The sequence below is a fragment of the Spinacia oleracea genome, chromosome 6 (genome assembly GCF_020520425.1).
Source record: "Spinacia oleracea cultivar Varoflay chromosome 6, BTI_SOV_V1, whole genome shotgun sequence".
Classification (NCBI taxonomy): Eukaryota; Viridiplantae; Streptophyta; class Magnoliopsida; order Caryophyllales; family Amaranthaceae; genus Spinacia; species Spinacia oleracea.
Window position 1 is genome coordinate 41,373,673 of NC_079492.1, and position 25,570 is coordinate 41,399,242.

Here is a 25,570-nt window from a genome sequence, read left to right on the forward strand (position 1 = left end):
AGAGTCAAGTTATTATGCCTCCTAAATTCTGCGCCCACGAGAACACCAATTTTTTTAGCCTCATATAATATTTTTTTCCAAATATTATATTAATATAAATTTAAAATTAAAATATCAGGTTTTTTTTTTCAAATCTGAATTTTATTAACCATATATATAATATTTAACTACAACTATACTTAATTTTATTTACAAGGTAATTACAAAGTGTGAATTATATATTCAAACTAATTTAAAATAATGATTGACATGTGGGACCTACAAAAACTACAAGTAGTTATAGTTTTCCATTTGAGAGGTTGTAGTTTGAAAATGAGTTGTAGTTTGAAAATGATGTGGCAAAGTGAAACTACAAGGTTTGTAGTTTGCTATTGTGGATGTTTTTAGCGATTACATACTTATATGAGTAAGCAAGTCAGAGAGGAGGAGAATATTTTTTCTATATATTTTTACTTTCAGTTGTTAAATCCTATATTTTTCTTTCGCCAGCCTTCAAAATCATGTAAGAGTAGCCAGATGTAGAAAAAAGAAAGAACACAGTACAAAAAGAAAGAAGGTTGGTTATTGCAGTTCAATTTTGTACAATATCCCAATTGTGCAACCAAAACTTTTGGAAACACTTTCAATCCAAGAGAACTACATCAAATCTCCAAGAATAGATTTCCCCGGCGAAGATGTTGTACACATAAATACTATGTACATTTTGGCTTGCTGATTTCCAGTCATCTTCAACTGTACTATAAGCAATCATCTACATTACGTGAGCCCGGCCAACCTAATAAAAAGACGAGAACAAGAATGTAAGATTAACTGGAAGCATTCAGATTTCTGAGAGAAAACTGAAAATAAGTGCATTTACCAATAATCAATCCAGCTGCGGCTATTGTGCTAACAGACGGCTTCCACAGGCTGCAGGAGCGTGTTCTCCTTCCTTGTACACTAGATTTCCTCTCACAAATGTTGCCAGAACTTTACCAGAAAGTTTTCTTCCCATGTAAGCCGAAATGCTCTATATGTACATGAAATTAGTGATAAGGTTAAAAATGAAAGCACAAGTTGATGAAAAAAAGCATAACTGAGCTTTGAGTGTTTCTCTCTATAGGAATGTAAAATGTTGCAATAACTTACAGGATGTTTGATGTATGAAGAATGATTTTCGTCGAGATCAAACTCTGATTCCGGATCCCATGCAACTATATCAGCATAATTTCCCACTGCAATAGACCCCTGTACATATTCATAAGCTCAGGTTAGATAAAGGTTTGAGTTTGTGTCTGATTTAATGCAGAAGTCCAAGGTTTTGTTCATTTTGACCTGCAGAACGCGTATCATAACTTATCTGAACTTTGGAACTTGTTGAAAGTTGAAGTGAAAAACTTCAAAAAAGTTGAAGTGAAAAACTTGAGGATTACCTTACTTTGTTCATAAATTTCTAAACCTGAGAAAAAAAAAGAACATCTAATATTTGTGAGGTAATCTACCGCACCTTGAGATGTTGGCCTGCAAGTTTGGCTGGTTTCTCGCTCCACCATGAAGCGATTTGTTCTAAAGTAACTCCATATTTACGGCCAGAAGTCCATGTTGCGGGAAGTACATACTGCACATAATGAAAGGAGATTGTTTTAGCTGAATTAATGAATCCAGAAACTGAGATACAAAGTATAATTTTTATAGTGGACCGACCTGCAAAGATGATATTCCACCCCACGCCTTCAAGAAATCACCCTCCTGTAGAAGTTTAAGGTCTGGGAGTGATGGTGAATGGTCAGAACTCAGCATATCAATATCTCCACCCTAAAAAAGCAGAAAAAATCAAGAAAATCCAGTTCATTAATTGAAATTTGAAAGAAGCCATCATAAAATTTAGTTCATATATGTGTTGGTAAAGAAAAATACCGTCAAAGCTTCCCACAATTTTTCTTTGTTATCAGCATCTCGGATAGGAGGAGCACACTTGAACCGTGTATCTCCATCAGGAATCTCATCTGCAGAAAATGACAAGTAATGTGGGCATGTTTCTATGCTTATACTGTCACCTCTTCCCTTTGCTTTCTGCGAAAAAGGACATACAAACAGAAAAAAAAATTACTAAACAGAAATTATTAAGCATATCCACATCTTCACTTAAGGCTCCGATTGGTAGGGTGTAAAACGTTTTCATGGAAAATGATTTTCCCCTTATCATTTTACGTGGTTTAGTTTGGCAAGGGATGGAAAATAATTTTCCATAACTCCCACAAAGGTGGAAAAACCTTTTCCATTTGAAAAGAAGATAAACCACTTCCACCTTTCCTCCCTACCTCCCTGGCCCTTCTTCCCTTCAATCTTCATCATCTCCTCCCATTTTCTTTTGAGGAACCAAACAAAGGAAAACTAGTTTGTAATTGTGTTTTTCCTTGGAAAATGTTTTCAATGGAAAATCATTTTGCACTGAAAACATTTTACAAAAAACCAAACGGAGCCTAAGATTGTGAAAAATGGTAAGAAACTAATAATATACCTTAAGAAGGTCTAAAGAAGACTGAGCATCAGAAAGATGGACAATATGAAGATGAGCTCCTTCTGAAGGACCGCCAGCTCTTGTGTTTTCGCTGACTGTCAACAGATTTCTAATAGCCGTCTCTTCCCTGGGATAGAAAGAGCGATGACAGTTCAATAAGAGCACAGGCAACAATGAGCATTTTAAGCTCAATAATCTGCGTTCTAGCAGAACAAGCAAGGATATAACTCACATTGACGGGGGTCTTGTCTTAAGGTAAGTTGAATATAATCGAGCATCATTCTTATCATCCTCTACTGACTCGCCTACAACATCTTCTTGAACTTCTGCATGTACAAGCAATGGTCTTTTGAATTTAGCCAATACAGACAGTCCTTCCTACAGAACCAGCATATAGACTCAAGAGTTATTCCCGAAAAGCAGACGAAGCATAATGTATCACAATAGAACAGAGAAGACTATGAAGGCAGATAATGATCACCTTGATATGAGTAATGTTTGTCATGGGAAAGTCATTGATTCCTGATGGACACATGAAAGACTGTAGCAGAGAGCGTCAGCAAATTAACCATGGCACTTTTGTTTGAGATCCAAAATCTAATGCATATGCAACAGATTAGCAATCATGTATTATTACCTTCAAACCAAGGACACCAGCTCTAAGGAAACCTTCTAGAGCAGTTGCATTGAGGGCATTGTCAGGCACTAGACCACCCCAGAAACCTATACCAATAATAAAAAATTAATTAATTATAAGTTTTTATTTTACAGTAAAAGGAACTGTAAAATATATTGTTTCAGGAACTTACCAACATCAACAAATATTCTGTTCTTAGCGGCGTTCATCTGTTCAACATAAAGAAAGAAAATTATAATACGATTTTGACAAATGGTTGGTTTCTGTAACGGATTTGCAAAGAAAGTTTTACCAGAATATTGAATAATAAAACCTTAGGTTAAATAAAGTTTTACTTGTACTAGATAAATGTTTATGACAGGTTTTGTAAAACTCATCCTTACCTTGAGCTTAAGAGTTTCCACAGAAACTGTTGAAGGTTCGCTATTCAAAGGCATGTCTATCAGGGTAGTTATTCCACCTGTCAGATCATCATTTAGTTAAGTAGAACCAACATTAGTGTAATATGCAAAGGAAAAGGGGCATCAAAATCACTACTTATCTTCAGTTCTTTCTCAATCTAAATCGAAATGAACATTAAAAAAAATACTATAAAGGATGAAAAACACAAGGAGAAAATGGAAGTACCAGCAGCCGCAGCTCTAGTACCAGAAGGGAATCCTTCCCAGTCATCTCTTCCAGGGTCATCCAAATGCGCGTGGCTGCACTCAGAAGAACAATAAAAAAAAATGTTGAAATTAAAGGATAAAAACATTTCCTCATGATCGATTGATCAAGAGAGTCAAGCATTGATTCCACCTGCTCCTTGAAGGAAATAACAAGAAAGAACTTTTAATTTATCTATGAAGCACAACATAGCAAAAGATTGAGGTTACGTTAGTTCGTTATTATAATTTATTAAGGAAGTAAAAAAGAGATGCAATGCAGGTCTCTCGGTTGTAGATAATCTTACACATCAATTAGGCCTGGCATGACAACGGCCTCCCCAAAATCAACTATGTGACCGTTCCTGATATATCCATGCCAATCTTCTTCTTTAACAAGGCTAAAGACTTTGCCATCTTTTATCTCAACTGTTTATATTGTTCACATTGAAGAAATTTGATTAATTTGGGGTAGGTACGGAAATATGTTTAATTTTTGACGAGGTTTCTTTTCTTCTTTCTTTTATGCTCGAGGGAAGAAGTATGATTGATGGTGTCCAAATACTTTCAATGAAACTTAAAAACTGTATTACAATCAAAACTGTGAAAAGAACAATGTAATGAACCAACCTGCACCAGAAATGACACCGTCCTGCGTTACAATCCGCTTGCTAGATATCCAATAATGGTTGTGTGGTAGAAGGCTGCACCCACTTGGAGCAGTCTGCAACATCATGATTTTTTTTTTTGTTAAGTTAAAAGTTCATATATATGACTTAAACATAATTATAGTAATTGAGTAATGCAATTGTATACTTGCCCTTGCTTCAAGAGGGTAAATGAGATGATTAAGTTCAAGTCCTGCCATTAGACCAAGACATGCTTGGTATATGGTCACAAACATAAACACGAGGGTATACATAATCCAATACGTGATAGTACAATTACAACAAAGACCCAACGCGAGGGGAAAAATCATCCGAAAGGAGCTTGCTGAGGTTCGACCACTAACGTACCCCTACCTTGAAGTTTGAGGACTAGTTAAGTGCTTTGTAGCACCTTACTCTTATTTTAGTCAAGTTCATGGTTTATTTCTCTAGCATAACAAAATAAAAAGGAGGACCAATTAGGAGCAAACGTACAGCTAAAAAACATTGTACCAAGTTTGGTGGATCCATTTACCTAACATGACAATCCATCATAATCCATACAAATTATGCTGACACAACCCTACTTTAGGTTACACAAAAACGGGTACGGAAATTAAATGAGTACTTGTACGCAAAGTAAACTAAGGTTGTGTTCTCTTCACCCTTAGTTTAAACAGACCTACGGAACTGATAGGATCTTATTGATTCTTATTAAGGCTTTCTTATCTTCTGTTTTGATTTTTCTAGTTTCTGATCTGGTATTATTTTTCGGTCAAGTCTGAATTTGTATTTTTAATAGTCTAAACATGATTGACCTTATTGGACCGGATTGATTGCTGAGAGAATAAACTTATTAGACCATTGATTACAAAAAATTAAACATGATTAAAACTTATTGACATAAATTATTGAACCTAACCCCTTAAATACTAAATTTACTAGTTGGTTTATGATTTTTTTTATTTTTGGTGTTACCACTCGATTCACCTTTAGGGCTGATACGCATTCGGAGCGAGTTTCGGATGAATAGGTTTTAGTCCCCTCCCAATTGTTAGTTTATGATGATGCTTTTACTCACATGTAAATTTGCTGCAAGTTCATTTAAAAAAAAGTGACACATGGAATCAAGAAAGATATTAGATTATTAACCTAACTCGGTAAAATATGCGGAGTAATCAGCTACTGAAAGATCATGTGCATGACTTTGTTTGTTTGCGTTTTATAAGTTAGATCTTTATTTATTATGCGGCTAACATGAAATCGGACTTCTCAAAGAACCTTTGCTAGTTGCAAGTGTTGCAACTAGCAACATGCACTACGTATGCTGTCAGAAAAACAAAACATGCACTATGCATTTTATAACAGACTTAAGTAGACAGGCACATTGTAAGAACTAAGGACTTTATTGGCTAAAACAGATCTATAGAATTCCTTATGAAAAAGGCGGTAAAACACAGCCATATAAAAGAGGGTACACCGTACACAGAAGGTTTTGATATACTGTGATCGTAGCTATGGTTAAAGGAAGTTTTTGTTTTGATTAGTTTGTTATGTAAAACGTATTTGTGTTTCCATCCTTGCCAATTTATTGACCCGCTCGTTATTTGTTGATCCTTGACCCATATCAATCCAACCCTAACCCAACCGATAACCACGTCTGGCCGTAACTAACACTATTTTTTCAACTATAGATTATTATTATTGTTTTTGCAAATATAAGAATTACAAAAACAGAGGGGGAACAACTTGTAACCCGTCGTACACATAACTTGGATATTAATCGCCCAAAACCCGTTTCCACTAACGGTAACTTTTGTGTAAGACCGCCTTACCGGAAAAACGACTTTAACTGTTTAACTAATTGGTTCTATTGGTTAACTAATTAGTTCTAGTGCTTAACTAATTGGTTTCAGTCCTTAACTAATTGGTTTCAGTCCTTAACTAATTAGTTCAAGTGTTTAACTAATTGATTTTATTGCTTAACTTATACTCCGTATGACATCAATGTGGTCTTTTGTGTAAGACCGCCAAATTTGTATTCCACTAAAATAACAATAGATTTATTTTTAGTATGACATTTGCATTTGCCACGGAGTCCAATTAATATCTACCCACCGTGTTAGATCTGTCACTCCGATAATTTCGAATCACATTTCTTTCAAATGTGTTTATGGTTATGAATATTTTTCGAAATTATCTTTAACAACAACATATACCTATTATGCATAGTATACTTCCTTCATCCCTAAATATTACTCCAAACCACGACAATGTTTTAGTAACGGAGGGAGTATCAAGTAACGGGAGAGAATCATCGATCTTGTAACGCCGAAATATCAAAATTAATAATGCAACATTAAATTAAAAGTGAATAAAAAGAAAAACAGGGGAGGGGAAGAGGAAAAAGAACGGACCTTGAGAGAGAACTTGAGAAAGAAAAGGAGAATGGAAGCAATTACGGGAAGTAAAGAGAAGAAGAAGCTTCGTTTCTGAAACTCCATTGTTTTCTCTTTCACTTTCACACACTCTCTCTCTCTAGATCTCTCAATTAATCAAATTTATGAGTATAAAGAATCAACCGTTAAATAATTGGAATCTCTATTTATAAACCAAAATAGGCAACATTACAGATTCCTACGCACTAGAAACTAGGAAGGGACAACCCACTTGACTAAACATTAGGTAATTTTCATACCTTTTTATTATTTACTTTAATAATTCGTATGCGGAGTAGTATATTGTTGTGGTTTCCGGGGGAATTGTTTGTAAAGATAGTTGTGGGTCGGATCGTATTTATGACTTATTTTATGGGCCTTGGTTCTGTTGACGTGTCCTCGTGTTGGACTGAATCATCGTACATAAGTTTAATTTTATTCAATTTTACGTGCTTTGTCATTCGGTTATGTTGTGCCATGTACTTTGACCTAACCCACGACTTCGTGTTTGTATTGGGTTGTGCATTTCATGTTGGATCGTGTTGTGTCTTGAGATCGGGTTGGCCCAGTGCCATCTTTAGGTCTTCGGGAGAATATTATCTGCAAATGTTGTATAATCCATTACTCGTATATCTTGTGTACGTGAAGGAGTCCTTATTTTATTCGGCTACTGTTTCTGCACGTGCTATGTGCATGACATTTCTTAGTTCTGTACAAAACTTTTATATGAGTCGGTCTTACACAAAAGACCGTCTTGGTGTCATATAAGTTAAGCAATGGAACCAATTAGTTAGGCAATGAAACTAATTAGTTAAGCAATGGAATCAATTAGTTAAGCACTTTAACAATTAGTTAAGCAATACAACCAATTAGTTAAGCAATGAAACCAATTAATAAAGCAATCAAAGAGGTATTTTCGGTAAGGCGGTCTTTGTATGTTATACTTAGGCCGTGTTCACCAACTATCAGCTGTTTGTATTAGATGGTTTGACTAGCTGGTTGAATTAGTTGTTTGTGTAAAAATGTTTGATAAATTAGTTGTTAGCGGTTAGCTATTTAACATGTGAAAAGACCATTAAGCATATTTTGTTGTTGGATACTTTGCTTCTTATTAGTATTAGACAATTAGTTCATTATGTTAATTATCTTCTCCTTATTTTTTAAATAAGCATAGAATAAAAAAAATAAAACAATTTTTTTAAAAAAATATTTTTAGTTTAAAATTTTAAATACATGAATTGTTGACATGCAAATAGAGAAATGTTAGTAATTACATTACAAGTATGATTGCAATAGTTTTAATTAAGTACTTCAACGTACTAATATGAATTTTATTACAACAAATAACGAGTAGTAAATAGGGTAAATGAAATAATGTAGAATGCTAAGGTTGTTAAGTGTTGTAATTTTAGGCAATATTAGGACAAAATAGTAATTTTACATTCACTTTCTCAAACCTCTAATTGCAAAAAGCTCTTAGATTGAGCTTTCTGAGAGTTTGCATTTTCACCCCAAAACTCACTTTCAAACCTCTCATAACCAAACACTCTCAGTTAGCTTGTTGAAAAAGTTAAATAGACCTCTAATTCACCTCAAACAGCTCTTTTTACCTCAAACCTCTCCTAACCAAACATCCCCTTAGTTATTTTATATGAAAAAATTAGAAATATTGAGGGGTAAATTTAAGTATTTTACATATTTTTTGATTCCAAATAACCTTTTAACTTAAGTGAATTTCTTTTTTATTTTAACACAAACAAAGTTGACCATTAGTAGTGCAGACTAAGTTTAGTGTAAAATCGTTTTATACTCCTAAGATCGTCAACGTTAGCATGACACCAATTAACTATTAACAAGGAAATCTAATATACATATATAAAGGAGGCATATTTGCTGAAAGATTAGAGCGCCACCTAGGATTACTAATGGTTTCGACCAATGAAAAATAAGATTTCTAATTTCTTTTTAAATTAAAAAAATCAAGTGCCACGTAGATAATTAATTAGGTGTCATGTAGATATTTTAATTAATTAATTATTAATATATACAACTCCATCGAAAATCAAACACTATATTAAAAAATAATCGATTTCCACGTGGATAATTAATTAGATGCCACCTAGATATTTTAATTAATTAATTAATTAATTAATTACTAATATATACAACTCCATCTAAAATCAAACACTCTAATAATTAAAAAATAAATCTAAAATAAAATTTATCCAAAATCAAACAATAATCTAAAATAAAATAAATAAAATCCAATTTAAAATCAAACATTAATCCAATATTAGAGCGCCACGTAGAAAAATATAATGGTTTCGGTCAATGAAAAATAAGATTTCAAAATTAATTTTGAATTAAAAAAGTCGAGTGCCACGTAAAGAAATGATTAAGTGTCACGTAGATATTTTTTTTATTAATTAATTATTAATATTACGCATATACAATTTCATCCAAAAACAAACACTCTCATGATAAAATAAAAATCTAAAATAAAATTCAATGCAAAATCAAAAACTAATATAATCTAATATATAAAAGTGGTATATAGATAGGATTTTTATTTAAACACAATTTAATAGAATCCGTGCATCGCACGGGCTAAAATCTAGTCATAACTATTAACGGAAAATTTATAATTGTTAACCTGTAATCATTAACAAAACATCATAATTAGGAAAAATTGATAAAGGCAGTCTCAACTATGGACGTTCATCTTTAAAAGGTTCCAACTACGGATTATTACTGACTGGTCCCAACTAAGGGGGGTGTTGACTTTGCGTGGGCCTTTTTACTGGTGACCGGTTGTGTAAGTCGTGGCTTTTCCATATTTTTTAATTTTTTTTACGCAAAATGTTTTATTTTTGGGTAAAAATAAATAAATATTCACTTAACTTTTTTCTCTCTCCACCAAACCCATCCCCAGCCTCCACCGCCGGCCACCACTTTCCTCTCCTCCCTCCTCGTCTCTCACCTTCATGCTTCACCGCAAACCCACCGGTCACCACTATCCTCTCCTCCCTCATCGTCTCTCGTCTTCACTCTTCGCCGTAAACCCGGCCACCACTTTCCTCTTCTCCCTTCCCGCCTCTCACCTTCACGCTTCTCCGCCGCCGCTAGTTTAGTGGGCTTATTTGGTCGTCGTTGCGGGGCTTGCTAAGGGTGGGGTTTGCTTGCGGGAGGGGGTTAAGTTTTTGGGTTGTTATGGTGGGGCAAGGGGAGGGCTGCGAATAGCTGGGGTTGGGGTCAGTGGTGAGGCGGCTCAGGTTGAGGTTGAAGGAGGAGCGACTGGGGTCATGGTTGGCGGCTAGGTTGGGGTCTACGAGTGGGGTTAGGGTTGGGGTCGACGGTTGGGGTTGGTAGGGTGGTGGAAGGTTGTTGCAGTTGGTGTTGCTGAGGGAGGAAGGAGGTCAAAAAAAAATAATTATTATTTATTTTTAAATCAAACACCCAAATAATTGAGTGGGTATTAGGTGGTTGGGTTTTTATTTAATGGGTGGGCTTTTAGTTAAATGGGTGAGCTTTTTATTAAATGGGTGGATTTTTTTTAAAGTGGCACGTGATTTTTGTAAGTTACCTAACACGTCATCGTCTTCGACTTAGTAAACCGGTCATTTTGAAAAAAGCCCACGCAAAGTCAACACCCCCTTAGTTGGGACCAGCCAGTAATAATCCGTACTTGGGACCTTTTAAAGATGAACGTCCATAGTTGGGACTGCTTTTATCAATTTTTCCTCATAATTATTAACCCAACTATAACTTTTAAAACGATTATCTTATATTAACATATTTTTTTTATTATAAAAGATAATTAATTATTAATATAAAAAAATAACAATTTTTTCATAAAATGTCCTCTATTTTTCAAAAAGAAATTTCCCCTTTAAATTTTCAAAATTTATCAAATACCCTATCGACTAATCCTCGTTAATCTATACCTAGTATTTAAAAAAAAACCATAGATGATTAGATGACACATGTCACATTCATCTTTCATCCATAAATTTTTTTTCTTTTTCAATTTTTTCCTTTTGTTAGGGTGACTTTATCCTCAGACTCACCTTCAATTTTCAGACTCTTCCACATCAGCTTTTCACTAACTTTTTTATTAGGGTGAGTTTATCCCCAGACTCATCTCCAATCTTCAGACTCTGCCACATCAGCTTTACACTAACTTTTTCATTATCCAGACTCACACAAAACTCACCCTATTTTTACACATTATCCACAGACTCACCTAACTCTTAAAATAATATTTTATGTATATATTTTTTTTTTTGCTACATTTTCTAAACAATATTGAAACTATGTTTTCTCATATACAAACAAAGTAGACCTGATCAAAAGGCGGGCTGAGCCGAGTTTGGGTCGGTCCGAGGACATAAAAAATTGTCCATTATGTCGGGGCGGGCCTGGCCAATTTTGTATGCCCAAAACCCGCTATTTCGAGCTAAAAATAACGGGCTTTTCGGGCCAATTTCGGGCCAGATCAAATTTATAACTAAAATTGTTGTTTTGCGTTGTCCAAAGCCTGTAATTTTTTTAAAAAAAACGGGCCGGGCCTTCTACCCAAAACCCGATAATTTTCGGACTAGGTCAGGTCGGGCCAGTGGGCCTGGCCCATGTTGATTAGCGCTAAAACAAAGTAGTTTATAATTCGAGGAAAAAAAACAGAAAATGTTAATTTCGAAATTGACATATATTCCGTACAAATTAGAAACAATAATACAACATATTAAATTCAAAGATCTAGAACATAAATTTAAAGGCAATTGAAACAAAATGATACATAAACCATCAATAATTTAGTTGGGTGACATAAGATAAATTAAGTTTGATGATGTGGCATGATTTGATTGGTGGGAGAAAAAAGTAAAGTCTTAAGTGAGTCTTGGATTTTCAAACTCACTTCAACACTAAGTCTTGAAGTGAGTTTGAAAATCTAAGACTCACTCAAGACTCACTTAAGACTCCACTTTTTTATTCCTCCAATCAAATCATGCCACATCATCAAACTTAATTTATCTTATTTCACTCAACTAAATTATTGATGGTTTATGTATTATTTTGTTTCATTTGCCCTTAAATTTATGTTCTAGATCTTTTAAATTTAATATGTTGTATCATTGTTTCTAATTTGTACGGAATATATGTCAATTTCGAACTTAACATTTTCTGTTTTTTTTTTTCATTTTTTTCTCGAATTATAAATTACTTTATTTGAGAGCTGATCAACATGGGTTTGGCCCGATAGCCCGGCCTGACCCGGTCCAAAAATTGCCGGGTGTTGGCATAAGGCCCGGCCCTACCCGATTTTTTTAAAAAATTTACGGATTTTGGACAAAGCAAAACAACAATTTTAGTTATAAATATGGCTCGGCCCAAAATTGGCCCAAAAAGCCCACTATTTTTAGCCGAAATAGCGGGTTTTGGGCATACAAAATTAGCCCGAAGCTTGGCCTGCCCCGCCCCGACATAATGGACAAATTTTTTTGTCCTCGACCCGGCCCGCCTTTTGATCGGGTCTACTTTGTTTATATATAAGAAAACATAGTTTCAATATTATTTAGAAAATGTACCAAAAAATGATATACTTCCTCCGTATTTATTTAAGAGATACACTTGGTTGGGCACGGGTATTAAGAAAAAGAATTGAATGAAATAAAGTAGTAAAACAAGTGGGGTTGGGTGAATATTTTAATAAGTAAAATAAGTGGGGACCATGTCATTTTAGGGAATGGAGGGTGGGGGAGGGGGTGTAAATAGATTATTTAATTAGATGGTGGGGTTGATAAGTTACTAAAAATGGCAAGTGTATCTCTTAAATAAATACGGCCGGAAAAGGCAAGTGTATCACTTAAATAAATACAGAGGGAGTATACATAAAATATTATTTTAAGAGTTAGGTGAGTATGAGGTGAGTCTGGGAATAATGTGTAAAAATAGGGTGAGTTTTGTGTGAGTCTGGATAATGAAAAAGTTAGTGGAAAGCTGATGTGACAGAGTCTGAAGATTGAAGGTGAGTATGGGGGATAAACTCACCCTTATCCCAAGATATATGCTTGAGACTCTGGGGATATACGAATTATTTAACAGCTTCAACATCTCTTTCACTTCGTATTCCTTATTCAACATTAATTTCCGTCAAAAAAAAACAACAACATCAATTTACCATTTAATTCATATATTCATTCAATCTCTTACACTCCATCTCCCTCTTTAACACTCAATATTATTTAACCATCTAAGTTATATTTCCTCTGTTCTTTTTTAAATGACACAATTATTTAGGTACGTTTTCCAATGCATGATTTCAAACGTTAATATCTTCCATTATGGATAAGAAAAAATTATAAAAAGTTGAAATTTGAAAAATATTTATTGAGACGAATCTAATAAGATCCCACACGACTATGTTTTTTCTCAAGTATAAATCACAAAAGGAAGTTAAATGAGCTTGTGTGAATAATGTCAAAAACTCAATTGTGTCATGTAAATAAGAACGGAAGAAGTATATTTTAATTTTTAACTTTCAAATTTCACATATATAATTGCTTGTTTGTTGAACGGGTTCAAAAGCTAGTTTCATTAATAGTGATGCAACTCTTGTTCTCTCTCCATCCCTAAAAGATTGTCGCATATACTATAAATGAATGTCCCGTAATTATTTGGTTAATGGTGATCTCCACGTATCTCTACCCACAAACAATTATTTAATATAAATAAAATAAAAATCTATCCATCAGATTTACTTTTTAGTATAGTCAATTCCTAATCCAATCTTTTAAGAGGAGAGTGAGGATATAAAATCCGTTGAGATAGGGCGGAGGCCGGAGGGGGATCTACAATAATCCTTTAGAATATAAAAGTGGAAAAGAGGAAAGGTCAAAAATCTCCTTGATGCAAGGGGCCAATAAGAGAAATTTGCGAGTTGGATCACTCTTTTCTATTTTTGTAGTTTACTTTTTGTTTTACCAAACTTTTTTTTAATGAAGGGGATACGGCAAAGATTCTTTGTTGTTTGGAATATGTTAATCTTTTTTAATGACGTTTGCAAGTGGATTCTTGACAACATGATCGTGTTATCAATCACATTCACACTTGATAACATAGTTGCATGCACCTTTGGTTTCATTTATTATTACTTTATTATAAAATAGAATATTTTCCGAAATTGATACTTCCTCCGTCTTTTAATACTCGCAACGTTTGTTAGTTTCACGCATGTCGATGCATAACTTTGATTATTTATATCTTAAATTCTCTTTATGCAAAAATTATAAAAAGTTGATATTTTGAAAATACACATTGAGACGAATCTAACAAGATCACACATGACTATGTTTTATCTTATATAAAAAACACTATGAATAGTCAAAGTAGATTATATGAATAGTGGCAAAAGTCCAAACGTTGCGAGTATTAAAAGACGGAGGAAGTATAACTTATGTAAAGATACCCACCACATTCACCGGCCATACCAACCCACCAAATAACGTAGAGGCGGAATCAGAAACCTTATCTTTGATTTTTAACTTTTTTTTTTTAGTGAACCCACCTTGCATTAAGATGTTCAGGTTAATTGTTAAAAAAAAAAAAAAAAGGTTCGGGTTAACATGATACACTCTTTAGGAATAGAGAAAAGAGTAAGACGGTCAACACCCCCAACGGACTCACCGCTAGTGGTTCAAAACCACTAACCTTTAGAATGAAAGGTTTTCTCATTATAGACCAAGCATAGCTAAACTTATATTTAACGCTATCAGAATTATTGTTTTAGTAGGGGTAGGGAATCATTTAATGTGAAGTACGGAGGACTAATTATAAAGTTACAAAAATCAAACTATATAATTAACCATGAGAAATTTTCTTGAAAATTCTCATTGGAAGTTAATTAAATTTACCAACCATGTTTTTTAGCTGAACTCGATTTATATACACGTAATTCGTGTGATGCATACGTACAATTTTAAAAGTACTACGTATGAGTGACAACTTATATGTAATCACGTCAATTATTTCTTAATGATGAACTAAGTATTTTTGTCTTGTATTTAACGAAATTCCACCTGAAAAAATGTCAACAACATTATTGAACTCCCTATATTTATACGTACACAAGGTGCAGCCCACTAATATATACTCAGCCTCAAAAGAATTAATAAAAGTGTGTTAAACAAATACAACGGGATCCTCTTTAATAACTGAACGGTCTACAAGTCTATGAGAATCGAGGGGAGTTCTAAAGATAATATCTATAGATCATACTACAAATATAAAGAAAATATAAAGAATCTTAAAATATATACGATGTAGAAAACAAATCAAAAGAGGTGAAAAGAACAAACCTTGAGAGTGAACTTGAGAAAGAAGAAGAGAATTGAAACAATAACAGGAAGCAAAGAGAATAAGCTCCGTTTATGAAACTCCATTGGCTATCCCTCTTTCACTTTCACTCTAGATCTCTCTAAATGAACAAATTAAATGGATGAATGGGAATCAATCAATAATATACAATGGTGTCCTACACTAGACAACCACTTATATTATTCTTATTTATTTTTTATTATAAATAAAGTCCACTTGACTAATAATTAGATTGTTTTTGGAATAGGTTTTTTTTATAACGTAATATAATATAAAGAGATTTTAATTTTATGTGAGAGGGTGCATCGTGCACCTGGGTGTACCTAATCTAATCTATTGTATATATATAAAGGAGGCATATTTGCTGAAATATTAGAGTGCCACCTAGGATTACTATTGGTTTCGGCCAATGAAAAATAAGATTTCTAATTTATTTTTGAATTAAAAAAAATAAAGTGCACGTAGATAATTAATTAGGTGCCACGTGGATATTATGTGCCAAATAGATATTTCAATTATGTAATCCCACTTTTCATCAGTGTTGTAATTCTATAAGGAGGCCACTCTTTAAACACGATGAAGTTTATGCCGTATGCCCGTATGGTTATCAAATAGGTGCAGTAGTAGTACTATTAAATATCTAATGTAAAGTAGAGATGAAATATACAATTCAAAGTTTAGAAAATATACAATTACATGGATTGAAATATCAAAAAAATTAAACAATCCATATACAAAAATGCATGTATGCTTACTCCTTATTTAGTACTCTCTAATTACTTAACTATACTAACACAAATATTTAAAACAAACATATATACGAATGTAGTAAACAATACGTGGACCAGAATTTTTTGAGGAAATATGTATCTTTTGACTAAAATTTCAATAACCCTGGTTTGCATCACGCCACCACACCCACATACACATAAATATATTATATGTAGTATGTATTACGTATATGAACGCCTAATTTAACTAAAAGTTTTGATCAACGCAATGTACTTACTAATGCACTATAACTCTTCAAGATAGGATTCTAATCAAATCATGATTCCAAGTTACGTACTAATACAAATGCACTATAACTCTTTAAGATAGATATTGAAAGTTCTAATCATATTCAAACTTATAATTGATTAGGTCCTATAAATTGATCGTATAGTTCAATTCATAACCCACACACAATCACATCTTTGACTTTTAATTTGGTTATCAATGGCTATTTCTTTGATCCATGATTTAAATTCCACTAGGAACGATTGGAAAATAAAAGTTCGTGTTTCGCGCTTGATTGTTGTGGTGAACTTCCGCAAACAAAATAGTTTAATTAGTTTGGACATGGTCCTCATCGACGAAGAGAGATATAATTCTTCTAATATTTACTTTATGAGTGCCACGTAGGAAATTAGAAACATTCTAAATAAGATTTCTAATTTATTTTTGAATTAAAAAAATTGAGTGCCGCGTAGATAATTAATTAGGTGCCACATAGATATTTTAATTAATTAGTTACTAATATATACAACTCCATCCAAAATCAAACACTCTAGTAATTAAAAAATAAATCTAAAATCAAACACTAATCTAAAATAAAATTCAATCCAAAGTCAAACACTAATCTAACATTAGAGCGCCACGTAAGAAATCTAATGGTTTCGGCCAATAGAAATTGAAAATTTTGTAATTATTAATCCAACCCTTGTCCGATTTTCTTTAATTAAGCCTACCTATGCGATATTTCTAAATAATCCAACCTTTATGACCCAACTTACTATTATTAAGCCTAACAAGTTACTAACCTGCTATAGGCGGTATTCATCCTTACGTGGCATATAACAATTATAATTTTTTTCCCCTTATTTTCTTTAATTGCTATTTTAATTTTCGTCCCTCTCTCCTCTGCGATTTTCTGCTTCATCTCTGCACTCCTCTCCATTATTTCTCTTCTACCTCTTCTCCACCATTGTCGATCCCTCATACGATCATACCTCTCCATTCGAAGTTCATAAAAAATAGTCAGCAATTGCTATGGCTGGGGTAAAGCAATTGCCTGTTGGATCTGGATCTTCTTCAAATTCAAGGTTTTTTTTTTTCTTTCTAAATTTTAAACAAGACCACAATAACCAACATCCCACAACATAAAAAAACTATATTATTGCAACAGCTCGGGTTTTTACGAACTGACCATCAAGGAAGCCCAAAATTCAAAATTTACCAAAAAAGGAACAAAAACGCTAAGGTTCGTAAGTTCACCTTCAATTGTACGATTTTGGAGACGAAATTTGAATGCGCGTGGATGAAGTAACCTATTTCCACAAGAAAATCGCTGATGATGTCATGAACCAGTACAATTGTGGTTGAAGCAGCAGTAATGGAGGAGAGAGGAATTGAAACACGGTACAGAGAAGAGAAGGGTTAAGGATTTTTTGAAAAAAAAATGAAATCCTTGTTTAGGTGGCAAGTGATGATGACGTGTCCAATATTTTAGGAGGGAAACCAACTTTAGGTTGTCAACGTTTTTAACGTTGACTTTGTAGCAAGTAACCGGTCATCTAGGCTTAATAATAATAGTTGGGTCATAAAGGTTGGATTATTTAGAAATATCGCATAGGTAGGCTTAATTAAAGAAAATCGGGCAAAGGTTGGATTAATAATTACAAATTTTCCTTGACTTTGTAGCAGGTAACCGGTCATCCAGGCTTAATAATAGTAGTTGGGTCATAAAGGTTGTATTATTTAGAAATATCGCATAGGTAGGCTTAATTAAAGAAAACCGGGCAAATGTTGGATTAATAATTACAAATTTTCCATAGAAATTAAGATTTTGAAATTATTTTTGAATTTTAGGCGTCGTGTTATGCATATACAACTTCATCCAAAATCAAACACTTGATCAAGGGGAAAACTAGGTCGTTACTAGTCTCTCCTAATCAAACAAATTACCTAAACTAATCACTAAACACAAGTAAAGCGATAAGCAAGGGTCGGAATCCACAAGGACTAAGGTGCGCTAATTTATGTTAATCAATTAATAAACTAGGTCGAAACGAGTTGGAAAGTCAACTAACCAACTAAAACCAAGTCCACTAAACTAAGAAATCAAAAGTAAACGAGATTAGGGAATGGGTCAAACAACAACAAATCATGGAATAGACATAAAGGAATTGAAAACGGGGAAGATTCACAAGCACTACATGAATAGGCGTTGAATTCACAAATAGCTCCAACTATCTCCCGACGTGCGAGCAATTTCCCTAAGAATCAAACATGAATTCCTGTTCTATACTATCATCCCGGGGTAAGTTAAATTTCAATTCAACCAAATAGTCAAGTTTAGGTCTTTAATCCCTGTCCAACCCAACTAAACTACTCCAATCAATCATGGAACACTTAATTGATCAAGTTAAATGCAACATGTATCGGAAAGGCTTAAACATTTAATCATGAAAATCCCTAATTTCTAATCACAAACACCCAAACCAATCAATGTTGAGTGTCACCAAACCCCAATCAATAAACTACTCCATAATCATAAAAACATGAAATTTATAGAAACTAACAACTAAAAACATGGTTCTAAACATTAACAACAACCAATCTAAACATGAATCATTAAAATAAACAAAAACAATGAAACTAATTAAAACGATAAATAAAGCAATAAATAAGGAGAGAGTGTAGAAAATTCTCATTGATTGATGAATGAATGCTTCAAATCTTCTTGTATTATCCATAATCCTCCATTTTCAATGAATTTTCATCACTTTCTCACTCTTAGAAAATAGAAACTAAACTCAAGAAAAACCCTGAACCCTAAAAACCTAGAGAGAAAAATAGACTAATTATGTACATTGTAAGTTTTTTTTTCAATAAAACCTCAACAAATGGTATTTGTACCCCTTACTAACTAGAGAGAAATAAAAAAAAGGGAAAAGAAAATAATAGAAAGGAAAAGAGAGTAAAAAAGATAAAATAAAGAAAAACCAAAAAGGGCCCAAAACTAAACTAAAATCAATCAGCCCTTTTTTATAATCCTCTACTTCATTTCACGTCTTCTTGCTCTCAATCGTACGTGGCTCCTCATTTGCAGCTCCATCCTCCTCAACACTGGCGTCCTCCATCACCGTTTTCATCATCAATCCATCATCGTGGCCGTCGATCAGCGCAAATCATCCATCATCCATCATCCATCGATATCATCCAATTAAATCAATCCTCATCCTCGCATCATTCATCATCATCACCGTCCGTTTAATCGAGATTGTACGGCGGCAAATCGAGCGGCCAACAACCACGAGCCACGTGACTTCATTAATTCCGTACATCCAATTTGAGCGCTCAAATGTTCGCCGAACTCAAACAAGGTTCAGACGAACTTAGTTGTGGTTTGGGCGAACTTCATTCGGGTTCGACCGAACCTCATACAATCCGTAACTCTAAATTTTCGGTTCGGCAGAACCAATTTACGGGTTCGAACGAACCAATTACTCTGTTTTTGCTCTGTTTTCTGGGTTCGATTTTGAATTGTTTTGGGTTAATTTTGGTGTTTGTTGTTGCGATTGATGTTGATGGTGGTGTGAATTGGTATAGGGGAGGAGTTATGGGCTGCAGGTGATGGTGTTGATTAGTACGGTGTGGAGGAGATGATGCACGATGGTGGTGGTGTTGTGGTTGTGAGGTGAGAACGCAGCTGCTTGTTGCTGAGAGGGAAGAGGGTGTTTGGTATTGCTGTGGTGTAGGATAGGAGATGGAGTGGTGTAGGATAAGTAGTTGGTGGTGAGATGGAGGGAAAAGGCAGCAAATAAAAGTTGGGCTTTAGCAAATCTTTGGCCCAAAACACCTATCTTGATTCAAGAGGGACAAAAGAACTTGATTTTGACTCGGAAATCATCCCGATCTTGAAAGCGCGTGCCTATATAAATAATCAAAATATAATCAAAGACGAGGGGAGAAAGAAAATAAAATAAATAATAATAATAATAATAATAATAAAGTAGAAAATTAATAACGAAAATTAAAATAACTAAGCTATAAAATTATAAAACAAATAAAATAAATAAATTACGGAATTAAGATCTAAAAACTAACAAATATAGCTAAAAACGCTAAACTAAGATATAAATCATTAAAATAAGTAATTAAGGAAAATAAAGACTAAAAATACTAGAAATAGAATAAAACGACTCAAATGATGCATAAATCACTACCCTATGAGTGACATAAATGTCACTCATCAACACTCTAATCATTAAAAATTAAATCTAAAATGAAATTCAATCAAAATTCAAAACCTTATCTACTCCGTAATATAATCTATAAATTAACAGTTGGTAATTGGTATATATACGTAGTATGAATTTTATTTTAACTTAACAATTTAATAGAATCCGTACATCGCAAATGCTAAAATCTAGTACTCTGTATATTTTAATTTTGTCCAACAGCGGAAAAGTGAGGGCCCCATTGGAATCCTTAGAATATTATAATGGAAAAAAAACTGAAGGAATAAAAAAGTCCATGATGCAAGGGACCAATAAGAGACGTTTGCAAGTTGGATCTCTTTTCCATTTTTGTTGATTAATTTTAAGTGGTGGGATACCCAATAAGATACCAGTGTTTTGTTCTTCTTGTTTTTGGCCACCCCCATGACCCAACTGGTTTCTTCACCATGCGCTCCTGCTGTCATTCACGCATATTTTGCAATAGTTGGAGGTTTTCTGAATCTATACTGGGTATTGAAGGAAATAATGCCCTTGGTCCAAGTATGCATTCTATGTTAAGTCTAATAAATGCGGTTCAGTATTAATTAACAAGTTAATAATTCAGTGAGATCAAGTGAGCTGAATGCCTAGCTAGAGGCCGCTTCAGTTCAAGTGGAATTAATGATATTAATCCACAGCTTACTCTTGACTGAACCCGTAGGGTCACACAAATAGTACGTAAACGGATCAAGTATTTAATGGAATTAAATACTCCATCTATGAATATTCGGAACCGACGGATCTTGGTTTCAGTGGGAGCTAAGATCGTCACAGGCAAGAAATGAATACTCCGGAAACGATGATATTGCCGGAAACGGAAATATGGATCGTATCGGAAATATAAATATTATCCAAGTCGTAGATGTTGCCGGAAACGGAAACATGGTACGTATCGGAAAATATTATCGGAAATGGAAATATTGCCAGAATCGGAAATATTGCCGGAAACGGAAATATTGTCAGAATCGGAAATATTACCGGAATCGGAAAATAATTCCGGAAACGGAAATATTAAATATTTGTTCGAAACGGAAATTAATTCCGGAATCGGAAATATTAAATATTGTTCGTATCGGAAATGAATTCCGGAATCGGAAAATTTAATCGGAAGCGCATCGTACGAATAAGCATCGGACGAGGCCTGCCGGACGAGGCCCAGCACGAAGCCAGGCCATCGCCCAGCAAGCCAAGCGCGCCGCACAAACAGCCACGCCAGGCCCAGCGCAAGGCCAGGCCCAGCAGGCTGCGCAGCGCGCACAGCGCGCACAGCACGCGCAGCGCGCAGCGCGCGCGGGCGCTGCGTGGGCTGCTGCTCGCGCGCACGCATGGGGCCCATCGTGGCAGCCGTGCGTGTGTGTGCAAGTGTTTGTGTTCGTGCACGTTTCCTAAAACATGCAGAGTTCGGTTAATGATTAAATTCCTAATTCTATTTGATAAATTAATTAAATTAGAGTTCTTGTAGGATTCTAGGTTTAATTAATTTGTATCTGAATAGGATTTCGATTCCCTTTCCATACCCCTATAAATATGAGGCTAGGGCTCACAATTTATAACAAGTTTTCAAAGTATTCAAAAGTGAGTTTTTTGAGAGAAAATTAAAACACACATCTTGCTCATAAAAGTGCCGAAATTTTCTAGTACCTTAAGGGCGATTCTAGTTGGTCAATCTTAAGGCGGATCCGGACGTGCTGTGGACTATCTACGGAGGGACGACACTTGGAGTCCTAAAGACTTGTTCTTGTTCGGTTCGGGCGCAGCTAGGGAGGGCACGCAACAAAGAGTATGCATCTAAATTATGCTATATGATTATGTGTAAATAATATGTTGTCCTGGGTTAATGGTTGTTTCCGCATGATCTATGTAATGTCATATGTATCATAACCTAACAGTGGTATCACGAGCCCTTTATTATTTTCATAATCTAAATTGCATGAACATGGTTAAATATTACAAATTTGCAAGAATTAAAAGGGGTGATTAATTTTCGTAATTGTTAATTAATTGCAAATTGCGTTTATTTAATTATACGTACGCAGTTTTTCGGCAGTTTCTTCGTTACACATCCAAATCGAGTGATTTTTGTGTCAATTCCGCATGTAAAAGGCATTCTAAAATTTTGACAAAAATAGTATTTTTCTGCCGAACCCAGAATTCTCAAATTCGAAGCCTAACTATGACTTTTCGAAGGTTTTAGTTTTTCGAATGCAAAATTTCGTAAATTTAAGATGTTAAATTAAATATTTGCGATTCTTGTTGATAAATCTTGAATTTTTTGATTGACCTACTGCATATGTTTAACAAGTTTGAATGCCTAGTCTTGTTAATTATGCAATCTAATTTGTAATTATGATTAATTTGTTGAAAATTAGAATAATTTAGAATTAATTTGATTTTCATAATTAATTGTAATTTAATTAGAAACCTATGATTAAAAACCACCATAAAAAATTGTAAATTTATGATAAATTTTAATTTTTTATGACCTAGACTTGAATCCATAACAATCGGAAATCAATTGGATAATAAATTTTCGATTTTTTCGCCCTAAAATTATGAAATTAATATTATTTATTAATTTGTCATTAAATTTAAATATAAATTTTAAATTTTTATGCGATTCGTTCATAAAACTTGCACGCACGAAGCAATGGACGCTTCGTGTTACCCTTAAGGGGTGTTGTATAATGCGGGCATGCGACGACGAGCAAGGGAGCTCGTCGCCCGTGCGGCACGAATGCAATGAGCAAGGGCGTAGTGCACGAGCACAAGGCAGCAGCCCTGCCTTGTGTCGTGTGCCACGAGCAATGGACGAATGGGCATGGGCGAAGGGCGAGCCAAGGCAGTCGCGTGTGGGCAGCAAGCGAGCTGCGCCACAACGCGCGCTGCCTCGCACAAGAGCGCGCAGCCTCGCGCGCAGCGAGCGCAAGCTCGCGTGCCACGAGCGCTGCGCCCAGCATTGCTCGCGCGCACAACGAGCGAGGACTCGCGCGCACAGCCAGCATTGCTCGCGCGCACAGCGAGCGATGTCGCCCGCCCAGCGAGCGATGGCTCGCGCGCCCAGCGAGCGATGTCGCGCGCCCAGCGAGCGATGTCGCGCGCGCAGCGAGCACCAATGCGTGCGGAGGCTTGCGATGGGGATGCAGCAGCTATGCGACGAGCGCATGGGCTGCGCGCACATGGCCAGCAATGGCTGTGTGCGTGCGGCCCATGGGCGTGCAACGCGTAGGGTGTTTGCGTTACGATTAAAGATCGTTTTTGAATGTTTAATTTGAGAATTTCAGTTCACGTAATTTTAATTAATTTTAAAATTAATAATTTAAATTATTTTCTTGGATTTTAATTTTGAATATTGTAATTATAATAAATTTTATTTATTCTAATTATTTTACTAAAATTAAAATCATGAATTAATTTAAATACGACTGAAATTAAATTAAACTTTTGGATTCAATTATAAATTGATATGAGCTTTAAATTTTAATTAAATTTGTATGTTTCCGGTTGGACTAGAAATACATTTTTATGTTTAAAATTAGTAAAGCATATAAATTTATTGGTTTAAGTGGGAGCGCTTTTTAGTCATAAACTCTTGATTAGGTCTACAAATCCTTAAGGTTAAAACAACTTGATTAGAATTAATAAGGACTGAATAATTGGTAGATTATTGGTGCCCTTGATTAATTGCTGCAAATGTTTACGTGATGCATAATGTGTTTTACTAACCAGCTATGTGGGCCATTCATGATAATGAATGGGTGAATGGTATATATTGTATATGTACTGTTTTGCAGGTTATGAAGTGACTAGTATGGCCCAAATAGGATAGAAAATATGGTCTGCGTACCATTAATTTGAATGTAATTGGTCTAAAGTACCAAAGTTATTTTTCAATTCAAATATGGTCTGCGTACCATCAAATAGTTGTAATTAGTTATAACTTATCCTATTTGAAGAAAATGGTGCCTCCCACGGAGATTTTCAAGACGGACTTTGAAGTCAAAGCTTCAAGATGAAGTCGGGCCATACTAGATCACATTTATCTTATGCATGTTTTAAGTTATTTATTGCTTTTAAATATGTCTTAAAATGCATGAGATCAAAAGCTTGATTATGTTGCATGATTAAGGATTTTAGTTCACTTAAAATCTAACCAACATAGTAAGAGCCTTAAGTTCCAAACTTAAAAAAAATTGAGTTAAAAGGTGCCATGCCAAAATATACACTTGCTTGGATATTCTTTACATCAATCTAGTAATAGTTTTCGCTCAGCGAGGTGTTACTTATTGGTCCTAAAGGGGCAAGGTACACAAATAATTGTGAGTACATGTTAGTTTTGGTGAAACTCAACGATATAAGTAAGGAGTCCTTTTATGTCGTGGCAAATTCGATAGGTTTACCTAATAAGTTCTTAGACGTACCTATCAACCAAGAATAGTTTCTAGACTATTAGCAAAAGGCTTTTGCTTACCTAAGATGTTCTAGGATTAAGTCGACAAACTGTGCTTAGTTCTTCAATGATTTTAGGATCTTGGAATCATTTTATTCACACCTGCCGGAACAATAAAATCGAATAAAATGCTAATAACTTGTTTGAATTGCATGGTTGCTTTAATTTCAAGTTATTATTCATGATAAATGTTTAGACTTTGCATGCTTCAATGTATGTTTTAATTATTGTTTATAATTAAATATCTTGCACTGCAATAATCCTTTTAGAAAGGTAACAGTAAATTTCCTCGATTGGTAGTGAATCCAAGAACGATTCACGGAAAAGAGAGAAAGTGAGCAATTTAAAATGTACGTTTCTTATATCGACTTTTATGGTTGTTTTCGAATATCAAAATCGAATGGCAAACCAATTGGTGCTTGTGAAATCAAGATACAATGTAGTTTTGAGATCATAAAGCATTGAGTTTAAACGCTCAGCTTTACCAATGGTTAACAACCTAATATCTTTGTCCATTTAATTCTCGAATGAGTCTAGTCCCTAGACATTCGAATAGATCGATACTTAGAGAACTTTAGAAGCTTCTGGTAAGATCATCTAGTTGAAACAAAATATTCAAC

General features: G+C 34.5%; 1 protein-coding gene across 3 annotated transcripts; it reads right to left on the minus strand.

Moving 5' to 3' along the window:
* Positions 1–540: 540 nt before the first annotated feature.
* LOC110792628 (allantoinase) lies at positions 541–15,406 on the minus strand. Of its 3 annotated transcripts, none has more exons than XM_021997449.2 (16): positions 15,221–15,406; positions 4,412–4,505; positions 4,090–4,210; positions 3,765–3,838; positions 3,521–3,597; positions 3,310–3,346; positions 3,138–3,223; positions 2,982–3,041; positions 2,733–2,878; positions 2,501–2,627; positions 1,897–2,052; positions 1,684–1,794; positions 1,487–1,597; positions 1,129–1,227; positions 860–1,009; positions 541–775 (listed from the first exon to the last, which is right to left on the minus strand). In XM_021997449.2, the coding sequence occupies exons 1-15, from the start codon at positions 15,302–15,304 to the stop codon at positions 881–883; spliced, it is 1,512 nt and encodes a 503-aa protein (XP_021853141.1). In that variant the 5' UTR covers positions 15,305–15,406; the 3' UTR covers positions 541–775; positions 860–880. The 3 variants fall into 3 exon arrangements, with proteins under 3 accessions (XP_021853141.1, XP_021853140.1, XP_056689119.1); XM_021997448.2 differs by lacking the exon at positions 15,221–15,406 and adding an exon at positions 6,846–7,004; XM_056833141.1 differs by lacking the exon at positions 15,221–15,406 and adding an exon at positions 4,602–4,886.
* Between the last annotated feature and the right edge of the window lie 10,164 nt (positions 15,407–25,570).

Coding starts and splice junctions, on each gene's coding strand:
- LOC110792628 (XM_056833141.1), bottom strand. CDS start 4,760: ATGATTTTTCCCCTCGCGTTGGGTCTTTGTTGTAATTGTACTATCACG. Junction 3,347..3,520: donor TGGAAACTCTTAAGCTCAAG/GTAAGGATGAGT, acceptor TATGTTGAACAG/ATGAACGCCGCTAAGAACAG. Junction 1,598..1,683: donor GTGGAATATCATCTTTGCAG/GTCGGTCCACTA, acceptor CATTATGTGCAG/TATGTACTTCCCGCAACATG.